The sequence below is a fragment of the Alternaria incomplexa genome, assembly GCF_024043165.1.
Source record: "Alternaria incomplexa strain BMP 0042 chromosome Unknown scaffold_1, whole genome shotgun sequence".
In the NCBI taxonomy this organism is placed as follows: domain Eukaryota; kingdom Fungi; phylum Ascomycota; class Dothideomycetes; order Pleosporales; family Pleosporaceae; genus Alternaria; species Alternaria incomplexa.
Window position 1 is genome coordinate 3,988,906 of NW_026249850.1, and position 12,528 is coordinate 4,001,433.

Sequence of the window (12,528 nt, forward strand, 5' to 3'; positions counted from 1 at the left end):
TGGGGGCTTCTCACGTCAGCCCCGCTTGCTGTCGGTGACGCCGCGTCGCTTCGCGACTGCCAGCTTCCACCTGCACCTGCACCTGCATTCACAGAATGTCAGCCCTGGGCACTCTCAGCCTCACCTGGGCACCATCAGTAGCTCCCAATGACTGCTTATATGGGCGGCTGGGCCATTACGGCAGCTCAGCGACGTTGCTACGAGGTTTCGCTATTCCCCACGTTCTTCTCTCGAGTTCCTCCCCGGGTGCAGCCAACCGCATTGAGTAACGAACCCGCAAGCTACCCATGACAGAGCTGTTGGTCAGCTTCTCATCAGCAACGCAGGGCTAGCATTCCTCCTTCTGTGCAAGTCGCAACTTGCTTCTGCATTTGGGTTCTTCGTCGCTTAATGCGAAGGATTTCCGGTGTAGCTAGCCAATGTCCGACCGCCCAGGCGCATCATCTCGCGATTTTGCATTTCAAACCTATGACCAAGCAGGTGGAGCTCCGCAACAGCACCCGCAGCACTTCTACGGTGCCTATCATGCCGAGCACGACACAAACACAGCCGAGGCCGCGAGCCAGGCGCATAGCCATGAGTTTGTCGCGGGATATCACGACTACAATGCGGCACAGCACCCAGTGATGGCAGGTCAATTCACAGGCTTGGGCTTTGGCTCCTCTGTGCCTACAGGCTGGGACGCGCTCGACTTCACCGACTTCACGGACCAGTACGAGCCGCAGGGCGAACTTGTTCAAGAATACCAAGGCCAGGCGCATGCCATAAACCACTTCAACATCCCGCTTCCTGTCGCGACAGGCGAAGCGGCGTACCAGGCATTTTCACAGAGCCAGAGCGGCACTCCAGCGCCAAATGTCGCGCAAAGCCAGAACCAACTGTCGCCTCCGCTGCCACCAGCCCCAGCACAACAGCAACAACGACCGACTGTCCAAGCAGGTACGAAGAGGAAGGCCGACACCGAATCTCCTTCAGCCGCACAGCAAGATAGTGCCGCAGCGGAGAACCCCCCGAAGCGCCAGAACGTGTCGCGACAACCATCCGACGCCTCAGCTGCTTCGCCAGCCGTCACAGCCCAGGCTGACGCTCAAACGCCGACCATGACGCGCACCGCTGCCACCTCCGAAGCCACACCCCGACAAGTGTCACGAGAGAACACAAATGCAGAGCGACGGAAGGAGCAGAGTAAAGGTACGGGGCCACAGGGAAGGGTCATTGATGTCTCGACGCCACGTAGAGTGCCTGGGTCCCCCGGCGCACTCGACATCCTTCCTGCCGGCAAGGTGTTTCCCATACAGATTGGTTCGGAGCTGTTCAGACTGTCAGGAGCGTCGATTTCGTCAGATGGTGAGTATACGCTGGAGACATCAAATTGGAACAGCAACTAAGACTATTAGAGCACCCTCACACTTTTCGCATTTCTTCGGCCAGCAATTGCATGACAATGGCGGTCGCGCCGGTGGCGTGAGGACGCTGTACATCGACCGCGACCCGGATACGTTTCGCGATATCGCGCTCCACCTCCAGGGCTACCACATCACACCGAGAGATGGCGAACATTTCGTTAAGCTGTATGCAGATGCGCAGTTCTACTCGTGTAAGCTCAGCCATGTATAGCAAAAGGAATAGATGCTAATATTAGCAGTGCCTCGTCTCACCAAACAGCTGTTCAGCACCGACATCTTCGTGCGCATCGGAGGAACACCCTTCCAGATGCAACGCGATCTCTTCTCTGCCCCCGGAGACAGCCCGAATTATTTCTCGCTAGGCTTTGCGCATTTCTTCTCGACGCCAAACGAGGCGTTCCCTGGACTAGATCGCGATGCCCTGCTTCGACCGCCGTCTATCAAGCCTCCTTCGGTGCCGAGCAGGGACGGGGAGGTCTTTCGCGAGCTGATACAATTACTGCAGGGCTACAATGTCGAGATCCGAAGCGACGCGCATCGCTCTCGCCTACTGAGGGATGCGCGATACTTCCATCTCAAGGGCCTAGAGCAAAAGCTCATACCCTGTGACATATCTTATAACCTAAAACGGCAAGAATCTGAGATCCTGATCCGTCTTGAAGACATTCGACAGTCGGGTATCTCCTTCACTCCAGACAAAGACCCCGGCGAGTCGGGTTCAGGAAGCGAGTCGGGTTCTGAAACCGTATCTGGTGCGCAGTCAACAAGCGTTCCACCGAACCCTCTACTCGTCAACAACGTTGCAAGCCCCACACCATCAACGGCAAGCAGCAGTGCGGTTTTGAAGGCGGGATATGTGTCGTACGCTCGACCATATACGGACGACCATGCGCAAAGCAACACCCTCGTCGTTGAAATTGCGTCAACGGAGGCCACGACGCTGTTCATTCCATTGAAGATAGCGATTGACTCGAGTCCTGAATTCGGAGTTGAATTTCGTGCCACTTTCCATGATTCAACTCTTGCACGAGTAACGTCTCTCTTCTCCGTCATAGCCTCTAAGATGGGCTTACCCGCTACACAACCCTTAGGACTCATGTACCTGCAATCTGGTGCTGGGGTCGCCGCCCAACCCGTCAGCCCAGCCAACTCAGGCGTCAGCGAACGTCGCGTCCGTGTACGGCTCTATGAAGATACCGCTCTAGAAATCGACGGATCACCGGCGGAGCTCGCGCACGATGAATACGGCATGATCGGCATTCGCAGCATAGGTCAAAAAAGGAAGTGGTTCTGGACTAAGGAGAGAGGTGGAGATGCCGAAGACGAACAATGGACAGTCAGACGCGCGCACTGGCGCATCCGTGTCGAACCTGTTAAGGGCGACGCCGAGGGAAAGAGGATGCAAGTCATCTTGTGCGCAGTCAAACTTGAAGCCTTCACCAACGAGCGGCCACGCAATTCTTCGAGGAAGTTCCTGGGTGGTGGCTAGCATAGTAGGTCAAGCAAGCCATGATTGACGCAGGCGCTCGCAAATGTGCATTCGACCTGCCAATATATCGATATTTTCCGACCAGTTCTTCCACATACGACCATAGGAACAAGTAAATAGCGCTTCCCGTTTGCTCAGCGGTACTCAAGCTTGTTACCGGCCCGTCAGTAGTTTCGTGGGTGACCAGAAGCGAATCCGGGCTGTTGTATGTTTTTGACTTTTTTTGTCCCACTAATGTCGATTTGAACTACCGAGTTTTTGCCGACATGATAGGGAAAGTCGTCAAGTTCCTGTGCCCAGTCATCCCAAGACGCATGCGTTGGTTATTTATAGCTTGGATGCTAAGCACAAAATACCTCTGGATTGTCTCATCGTTTTGAGTACAGCTCAGAACTATCGAGTCTTTTTGTTTCCGTTCAAATGACGTTATATGCCAGTGGTTTCGCTTACCAAACATACACAGGTTATCTGACTAGTCATAGTGTTTCGATTCTTACCCACGGCAGCTCACACACGACACCACTATATCCCCACGAGAGCCGCTTGGTGACGTAAAGCGACACATATATCGGCCGAGTAGCATAAGCAATCTGGTATATGCTGAGTTAATAATCGAAAACAAGCTCTAACGCCCAGAGCGCAAGTGCGCACAGTCATTGCGAAAGCGAGACTCCAACACCGCCACAGAAACTAACACTTGCGACTGGGGGACATTGCCCGAAAGAGGCTTCGAAAGGGTCGCTTTGATACGCGAGTGAACAGTTTAGGGCGAAGTGGCGTAAGCTTAAAGTCACGGCCAAGACATACGGCTTGCTTACAGTGATTTTGGGCTTCGTGGAGACGAACTTGATCACGAGTACAGTATCCATATCAATCTCAAACGGACTCATACGCACGAAAAGACGTGGAGTATTGGTGATCAAGCGGAAGGTGCCGACGACAGTGTTGGCATCTGCTCACTCAACAACACCCTTTCGTATTGGAGGTCACGTGTAACGCGTCCATTGGTGTATAGCTCGAGCTTGGTCTGAAGCAAGGCCAGTGTGGGCTGCATGTTTTGAAGAGATGCTTCATCGCATTGGGCACTGACGGGGCACTGACGAACATGGCAGTCAAGAGTGAAATCTTCACCGAGAAAACGTCATGATAACGCCATCTCTTACCCCAAACGCGTGTGCACTCGAACAGTGCGCACAAGAAGAGTCATGTTTACGAGTTCTAGAAAATGCACATTCCATCGCAAACACCACTGTGGTTTGGGGTGACAACAGCCAAGGGCATTACACCAGCAGCGTAGCCCTAGGAGTCCTCCATCGGTGTGCTCGAAATTGAAGGGCGAACTACCCAGTCAACTCTTCGTCTTCAACAATCAAGACCAAAGCTCTGAAAGTCATTTGATGAACACAAGCTCCCGCGGTGGCCTTGGACTCAAGCCCACCAAGGCATCCAATGCTTATTGATTCTCACAGTCATGTAGGCGTCCGTCCTTGTACCATCACCACTACCACCTACATCATGTCTCGTCTATTTTGCACACGTTTAGGCATTCATAGTCGAACTGCTGATGTGAAGTTCCTAGCCATGAGAACAAGCACGTCCAATAAGTGTGGAATTTCGCTGTATCCGGTATCATTTCTAGTGTCACACGGATAGAAATTGTTGGGTTTGAAGTGTGTGTGATCAGACGTGGCTGAATTTAGACCGGGCGTACACAAGGCCTTGACGACAAGTTGAAGTGAGAACGAGAAGGAAGGTTGCCGGTCAAGAAGGTTTTGGAGAGGCATATAAGGACAGCCAGCGTCCTGCCAGAAGCTCCTCACCACACTCTCATCTTCTCAACCAACCCCATTCAGAACAACACAACCAGCAACATGCACTCCATCCTCATCACCACCCTCCTGGCTACCCTCGCAGTAGCCAACCCAATCGCCCCCGGCCCCCCTTACCACTCAAAACGAGCTATAAACCCCAACACCGTCAACGCCCTCACCGCCGCCGAACTAACAACCCAACGCAACGCCCTCCTCCTCGCCCAATCCGAAACCGCCCGCGAAGCAATCCTCTTCCCCAACCCCCCCAACGCCGCAAACGACACCTTCCAATTCATCAACAACACCGTAACACCCCCCACCGCCGGCTCCATCTTCCTGTCCACCATCAACAACTTCCCCGCGCTGGGCTCCACCGGCCTCGCAGCAGCCGTGGGTTTCGTCAACCCGTGTGGCCTCAACACGCCGCATTGGCACCCCCGCTCCAACGAGTTCCTCACCGTAACCCAAGGAACGCTAATCGGCGCCCTCCTCCTCGAAAACGACAGCGGTTTCGGAAATGTAGTAGGCGGTGCACCTCCCGTACGCGGACCTTACAAGCAGATCGAGACTACGCTGTCTAACTACACGGGCATGCTCTTCCCCAGGGGCCTCATCCACTGGCAATTCAACCCCGAGTGCGAGCCCGCTGTTTTCGTCGCGGGCTTCGATGTCAACGACCCTGGGCGTGTGGAAGCTGCTAGAGGTTTCTTCTCCGGTACTCCGGATGAGGTTCTTGAGGCTAGTGCGGGTTACAGTGAGTTTTTGACGCCGGAACAGATTGCGGGGTTGAGGCCGCAGTTGACGAGCGATTTCACGGCGATTGTGGAGAGTTGCGCGAAGAGGTGTGGGATTCCTTACAAGGCGACTGGGGATGGTGAGGCTTCGTCGATGGCGAGTGGGTACCCTACTGCTACGAGCGGGTATCCGATGTCTACGGGTGGATACTAGGGGTGTGTGGATTGCAAGGTTGGTTGTTTGGTGTGAAGTGAGATTGCAGGTAGGATCTCACAAGGGATAGGTGGAGGTGATCGTTCGTTCGAGAGTAGATGATGGCGTTTGGTGTCAGATCGCGCTTTCTTTTGTATATAGACGCTCGCTAGATTACTTTGTTATAGAATATAGACTGAACTCACTCGTTCCAGCTAGTCAGATTCATCTTGCAAGTACTGTGATGGTTACGACGTCAAATTTACATCTCTTGCACCGCATTAGTAGCACTCAAAGTCAGCAACCATCCATATTGTAAAGCCTGTGCTCACTACAAAATGTTCGAGTACCTTCTAGCTTCATCTTGAGACCAGACCCTCATCTACAACTTCGCGTCACTAAACGGAACGTATTTTTCTCCACTCGCCTCCTCCACCCTCTTCGCAGCACTCACATAACCATCCCTCTTCTGCAGCCTCCTCATGTACTCGTACAACTTAGGGTAGCTGTAGAGGTAGAGATACGAAGTCAGTATATGTCTCACATGCACTTCGTACAGTCAGAACTTACCTAGTCTCGCTCAACGGCAGCCTCTGCGTCGCACCCTCAAGCCCGAAGTGAATCATGATATCCGCAGCGGTCAGCTTGTCGCTGCAGAAGAACTCGCCTTTGCTAGGAGAGTTGACGAGGTAGTCCTCGAGGAAGTCGAAGTGGGTCTTCAGCTCTGGGTCGACGAAGCCGGAGTCGATCTTACCGGCGACGCCGTTGGTGATGGGCTTGAGGAAGAAGGGGACGGGGGCGTTCTTGATGTCTATGTGGTGGTTAGTGGATTCGAGTGTGGAGAGTGGGATGTACTTACTTCCGGTGACTAGCGCCAGGATTAGGATAGTGAAGAGACTACCCTCAGTGTAGTCCATCAGGAACTAGATCAGTGTTAGCTATCTGGCCTGTTGATAGTCTATCTCTAAATCTATCTCACCTTGTACCTCATCCACTCCTCAGTCTCAGCACCAAGCACGCCCTCCTGCCCCTCAGGGTACCGCTTGGGAACCAACTCCTTGCCAAAATGGTCGCAAATGTACTCCATAATCGTCTCGCTCTCAGCAATGACAATGTCCTTCTCAGAGTTTGCGGGCCTGATGGTAACACATGGTGATTTCCCCAAAGGATGGATGGCCTTTAGCTCCGGACCCGCGCGCTTGTTCTCATCGCGCTTGTGCACCACAATGTCGTACTCAAGGCCAAGCTCTTCGAGCAGCCATACAACGCGCTGGCCTCGGGATTTGTTCAGCCTATTTCGTTGATTAGTCGTGGTTGCTGATGGTGATGGCGCAATGTGGTGGGACCCGTGGACCGCACGGGGATGACAGGCATGTGACAGACTTGGTAACTTACCAATGAACGGTGATCTTTGCTCCTTGCTGGTTCGACATATTTGCGATGGGCCTTAGTTGTTTGGAAAGCGGGATCTGTGATTACAGCAGATTCTGGATAGTAATCGCAGTGATGAGAGGAAGTTTTCAATACCACCGAGGTCCTTGGACGGATTTATCTGATGCCGTCACAAGCTTCGGCGTTCAGCGCCCATCGGTGGTTGGCTGCCCGCTCGGGCACTCGGGCATCCATGTATCTAGTGTCGGTTTCGCCGACTCTCCGCAATATCGATGAGGAGCAGGAACGAGGCATCGACAATTACTACATGTAGTAGTTTTGTAGACACTGAGGGTGTGTAAGACGGGGCAATCCGGTTGTGATGTCGTCAAGGGTTGTCGCGTGCATAGAACATGCCGTTGCAGAGTTCTGGGCGTAAGACAAAGCGACTTTGAAGAACATGGAATCACTCCGACAGTACGCAGAGCTTAATCCATGTCTCGGGGAAACATTTTACATAGCATGTTGTTGTTGAGTGACTGCTCATGATGCTATGTTGAAGCGCCAAGACCTGGCGGCACTTGCCGCAACTCCGCCGACCTCATCGCGCGCACCTCGTCAACCACAAGCTCACCAACTGCGCAACACTTCGACACGCGCAAGAGTCCGCAAACATGCAGCCAACTTTCCGCCGTATGGCGGGTCACAACCACGGCAGTGCGTAATATCACGAAGAGGACCATTGGGGGCGCAATCGCTAACAGTACGCAGTGATCCACGCGGATCCCGCCATTATCAAATGGGCCAGTACGTTCACCACCGACCCCGCATCCTGAAGACATCTATCGTACCCCGAAAACCGGCGCGTTGAAAAGAAGGAACGGTCTCAAAGGCGCAAGAGTCGTGATATGGACAATAGAGGAAGGGGATACGCAATACCCGGTACTGACGAGGAACAGACATGACTGTCAACCGCCACAAGTACTTCCGCTGGACGAAGCGCACAGCTTGGCTTACATTCGCCTACGTCGTCATGGTGCCCGCTATGCTGGGTACGGCAGGATACATGACCGAGGTGAGTTTAGACAAGCACGGATTTGGGTGGTGGAGGAAGCGGCATTCGAGACGCTGAGTATATGGAAAACAAGACGTATGGATGCTGACGAGAATATACAGGGCAAGTGGGACATGCGCGGCAAGCGGAGGGGCGACATGATCTCCGAGTTCTAAGCCTGAGTATCAGAAGAGAAATGAGCGAAGCAACGGCGGCTGTGTACATATGGAGAATATCATGGCATCACAGAAGTCATACAACCCTTTCTATCGCTTCCAGATGAGAGAAAATCCAGCAAGCGTGGGCTGGTTGCTGCATATGGAATGTTGAGACTCCAAAAACGTTAGGTTCTTTGTAACCCCGGGAGGTCTTCAGACATCTGTGACTTGACTGATCTAGTACTGGACAACTGCCCTGACTACTGCCAATATCACACACATTTTTGGGCATACGCTCGACGAAGCGATATTTTTGCTACATTGCCGCATCGAAAGAACAACACGCAAGACCGATTTCTAGCACATGGCTTCGTGGACATGAACGCGATTGTTGTTTGCGGGAGCAGAGAAGGAGAAAAGGGCTCCGAATGACCTCCATTTTCCAGAGACTTCTCCTATACAAACACCAACGCTATAAAACGGCCAGGACCGCTGTTGACATGCGCATCATTAGCTTTCACTATGACGAGTTCTCGACCGGCTCATTCCCCCGAACGTGCGCAAGATGCTGATACAGTTCACCCTTCAAGCAATATCTTCCCGTTTCTCAAGCTACCTGGTGGTAAGATTAGACCGATAGCTGACGAGCTGATTGCTGAACCTCTCCAGAACTACGAAACAAGATCTACGGCTTCCTCCTAGCATCTACACCACATTCAGTCAGCAGGGGTTACATGCCACTTATCCAGTTTACAAACACGTGCGCACAGATACGGAGCGAATTCCGGCCATTGCTGTTATCCCAGCACATCGTGAATGTCGACGACGCATGTCGCTACATCGAGACATTTCTCATTACCACGAAGATCGATGTCGATCGTCACGATAAGTTCCTGCCCGTGACAGATGTACATCTGGGTGTTGGACAAGGAAGATACGACGGATTTGAAACCACCGACCTGATACCACTCTTGCGACTCCTCGTCAATCATCCACTGGAAATCAAGGTCACCTTCACCGACGATCTAGACACTCCTGTTAACTCCTTAGAGAGGCTCTTGCGATATCGAAGCAAGCACTGGATCTCATTGCTCACTCGCAACGACCTTATTGGCATTCTGGAACTGAAAGTGCGGACGTGGGGACATGGGTTTCCTGTCTTTGTCCTTGCGGGTCTCAGAAACCAAGGCAATGGCCAGGCCACTTTTTCTACTGTCGACAAAGTCAACTGTAGCTGGTTCGTTGGACCCAGCGGCAGGCTCGTCGAAAAGATACGTATCTTCGAAGGTCAGAGAGGTTGCCTGATGATGAATCTATCACGGGGCTGCGATACGAAAGACAGCAGAAGGCGAGTTCGTGCAAAGAAACCGGAAGGAAGCGGATAGTCGTTGCTTGCAGACGTGCGTGCAAAACCACGTCACCCGGTCAACTACTTAGTACTACACAAGCTCGCATGTCTTTCATTGTTATCCGTGTTCTAAACTCTTGACGCATATGTTGTAGTTGGACTAGCTGAAACGTCAATGATATTATCTTTGTATACATCCCATGTGCAATTCCCCCAGGCATGGCTGGTAGGGAACGAGCTTGACGTAGCCCAGCCTCCCCAACCTCCCGTCCTCCAGGCATCCATGTTCAATTTCACAACACAACGTCTCTTTACTGATCGACCTTGCATGCATCTGTTGATGCCAGACGTTCGCGCTATGCATGAGCGGCGCCTACCGCTCTGACTGACGCTCCATGTTGCTAAGGGAACAGCGGCCGTTGTCGCGATCTAATGCTAGGTATCGAGAAAAGCAGGCTTCATTCCTATACGTCAAACATTTCATGCCTTAGCGAAGACGCGCATAAGGTTTTCGGAAGTTGTAAGTCGTACCTGACAGCTGCACAGCATCGACGACTCCGCAGTTGTACCTCTCTGTCGGTGTCTCACATCTACCCGACCAACATGCACAGCACGTTTCTGAGGCGACGGAAGTGACACAGCGCTCGGAAGTTAACGTGGCTAGCAGCACCAGCCGCTTGATTCACAACATGTTTAATCACACCATATGCTTTGCACGCACGCGAGGTTGTACATCACCGCCATCGCTAATCTCGTTTCGATCACAAGCTACTACGTTCACCTGCAGAAGACTCGCAGTCGACACAGGTTACACAGTGGCGGATGTAGGCGTTGAGGCGTTATGCATTCGTAATCCATGTAGACGCGCGGTTGTCTGGGTACCCTGTTGCTAATCTTCATGGAAGGACTAGGTATCTTGTCGCCACAAAGACTCCGCGGGATGATCATGATGCAGGAACGGATGGAAGCTATCCCAGAGCCGGGCGCTCGGTCAGCCGACAAGGAGCAACCTACTGGACTGGTGTTCGATGCCGGGTCTTGAGCTACGGGCACTTCCTTTGTTACTTGTTGTCTATCCCAAAGTAGCAACTTTGCTAGAAGAATTCAAGGTACTGAGTACTTCTAATGACACTGCACCGAAAGCAATGTATGAGCCTGGTCATGTTACAATTTCGCGCGCATCCTTTCAGGAACCAGTTTCTTTGTACCTCCGTTAACATGTGGGCAGTGGTCATTCCACATAGTAGATCATGGAGACATGAAGGCTGGGCCGTAGCTAATTTGCATGATCCGAAATGCCGGGTAATTTAATGAAGGACGTCATACAGCTTCTGCTATCCATGTAAGTCGGAAGATTGATTCCATGTCGAGGATCAATTTGATTGAGATAGCCGACAAGATTAATCGACTCTGTGCAAACATGGGCCTTGTTTACCCGGCTTGATGGAGAAGCCCGCTATCGAAACCTCCGCGGCACCCTCGGACGACCTCCGTGACCGGGTTTAACCACGGTTCACGGCATGCAGCCACAAGTGGGGGTCGGTAGTCCGGGCGTCCCAATTAGAGGCGAAAGGTCGACGCCAAAGTTTGTTCTTCGGCGCAAATATAGCTCTCTGAATATTGCGCACGCCTTGTAGATGATCAGAAGTCGGTTCGCATGCAATGTATACCAAGGTTATAGTTGAGCCTCAGGGCACATGTAGTCGTCGCTTGCTACCCATAACGTAATAACACTACTGGCGAACAGACGTAGTCGGCAAACAGGAATTTTGTTTGAGCCAAGCTCGTCTCTGACCGACACTCGGTGAGCACTGCTGTAAGGCTGACTTCCCACCTGAGGAAATGCCACGAAGGATCGCGAGCTGAACGTCAGTTTCGCTGCACTATGCAGGTAAGCAGACGCACCTCATTCCTTCAATATTGTGGCGTTCTTTGCTGTCAGTGATCAAACCACCGACGCGGAAGGTACTGCACCAAATCTGACACTGGGCCGTAAGCCGTTCGCTTCTGTCAAAACCTTCGTGTTGGTACCGGCAACATGCAGATAATGGACGATGCACAGGGCTGGCAAGGATGACGTGGGAACGACTCCGTGGTATCTTTGCACCCATGGAGAACACTAGCTTTACCACTGCTCAGCAATGGTAATATCTTCCCACGCAGATGCCCTCGATCTTAAGAGTACATGGGCGTATGGTCTTCATCCGGCGATGTTGCCTTCCCTCGGACCACATATGGAAGGATGCATTCGCTTCAGCCGTGTATCCAGAGTGGCAACACTGAGGCATTGCGATTTCATTCGCGACATGAAGACATCGCCGACTCTATGGCGCCTGTGGCTATCCAAGACTGCCGGTGCAGCTGCGGTGCATGTCAATAGTCTGATTGCGGTCCTGAACGTCATGAAAACGGTACGGCACGTTTTGAAGGAGGCGATTGCAGCCGATTTGGGGCGCCTAACTAAGCGCAAAGTACACATCCCTTCAGGAAAACGTGTTCTCAGTGGTCAGTTTTGCGATGTGGTGATGTTGTGGTCGGTCCATGAGGTCCGGCCCCCCTCACGAACTCCGACACAGCATGGCGGACTAGTCCGTGCACGGCTTAGCGTTAGCGGCAATTAGCTCAGATCGTCTCGACATGTTGGCTCGCTTGCGCTTCTGGGATCCTTCTTCCTCGCGCTTCACGACCATCAAGCTTTACAAGTACCGGGGACGGCTCTCAACTCCACGGTTAGCTCGGGCGATTGTTCTGCACACTACCCATAGCGGCATCCACTCCCTGTATCTACATGTCAACCGACACCTTGCATGCCCCACTTTCTGCGCGACCCAAGGCACATCACCGCTTGCTGCTGCATCACAGCCTGCTGAGGCTGCCGCCGCCATGTACGACTCAGCACTTGCTGCAGCTCTACCAAGTACCCAGGCCGCTCTCTTTAGTCCATCTGCCGCCGAGGCTCGGTAG

The 12,528-nt window shown here is 52.7% G+C and overlaps 4 protein-coding genes across 4 annotated transcripts; 3 read left to right on the forward strand and 1 right to left on the reverse strand.

Annotated features, from left to right (window-relative positions):
- Nucleotides 1-419: 419 nt before the first annotated feature.
- Nucleotides 420-2,895, forward strand: J4E90_001404 (uncharacterized protein; the record flags this gene model as incomplete). The annotated part of the gene is made up of 3 exons (XM_051430992.1): nucleotides 420-1,347; nucleotides 1,400-1,597; nucleotides 1,646-2,895. 3 exons carry the CDS (start codon nucleotides 420-422, stop codon nucleotides 2,893-2,895), a joined length of 2,376 nt encoding a protein of 791 aa, XP_051296479.1.
- Nucleotides 2,896-4,766: 1,871 nt separating this feature from the next.
- On the forward strand, nucleotides 4,767-5,654 carry J4E90_001405 (uncharacterized protein; the record flags this gene model as incomplete). The annotated part of the gene is made up of 1 exon (XM_051430993.1): nucleotides 4,767-5,654. One exon carries the CDS (start codon nucleotides 4,767-4,769, stop codon nucleotides 5,652-5,654), a length of 888 nt encoding a protein of 295 aa, XP_051296480.1.
- A 361-nt stretch (nucleotides 5,655-6,015) lies between these two features.
- J4E90_001406 (uncharacterized protein) lies at nucleotides 6,016-7,066 on the reverse strand (the record flags this gene model as incomplete). The annotated part of the gene is made up of 5 exons (XM_051430994.1): nucleotides 6,016-6,139; nucleotides 6,204-6,444; nucleotides 6,493-6,556; nucleotides 6,613-6,925; nucleotides 7,029-7,066. The coding sequence occupies 5 exons, from the start codon at nucleotides 7,064-7,066 to the stop codon at nucleotides 6,016-6,018; spliced, it is 780 nt and encodes a 259-aa protein (XP_051296481.1).
- An 899-nt stretch (nucleotides 7,067-7,965) lies between these two features.
- Nucleotides 7,966-8,234, forward strand: J4E90_001407 (uncharacterized protein; the record flags this gene model as incomplete). Its single annotated transcript, XM_051430995.1, has 2 exons — nucleotides 7,966-8,079; nucleotides 8,181-8,234. 2 exons carry the CDS (start codon nucleotides 7,966-7,968, stop codon nucleotides 8,232-8,234), a joined length of 168 nt encoding a protein of 55 aa, XP_051296482.1.
- Between the last annotated feature and the right edge of the window lie 4,294 nt (nucleotides 8,235-12,528).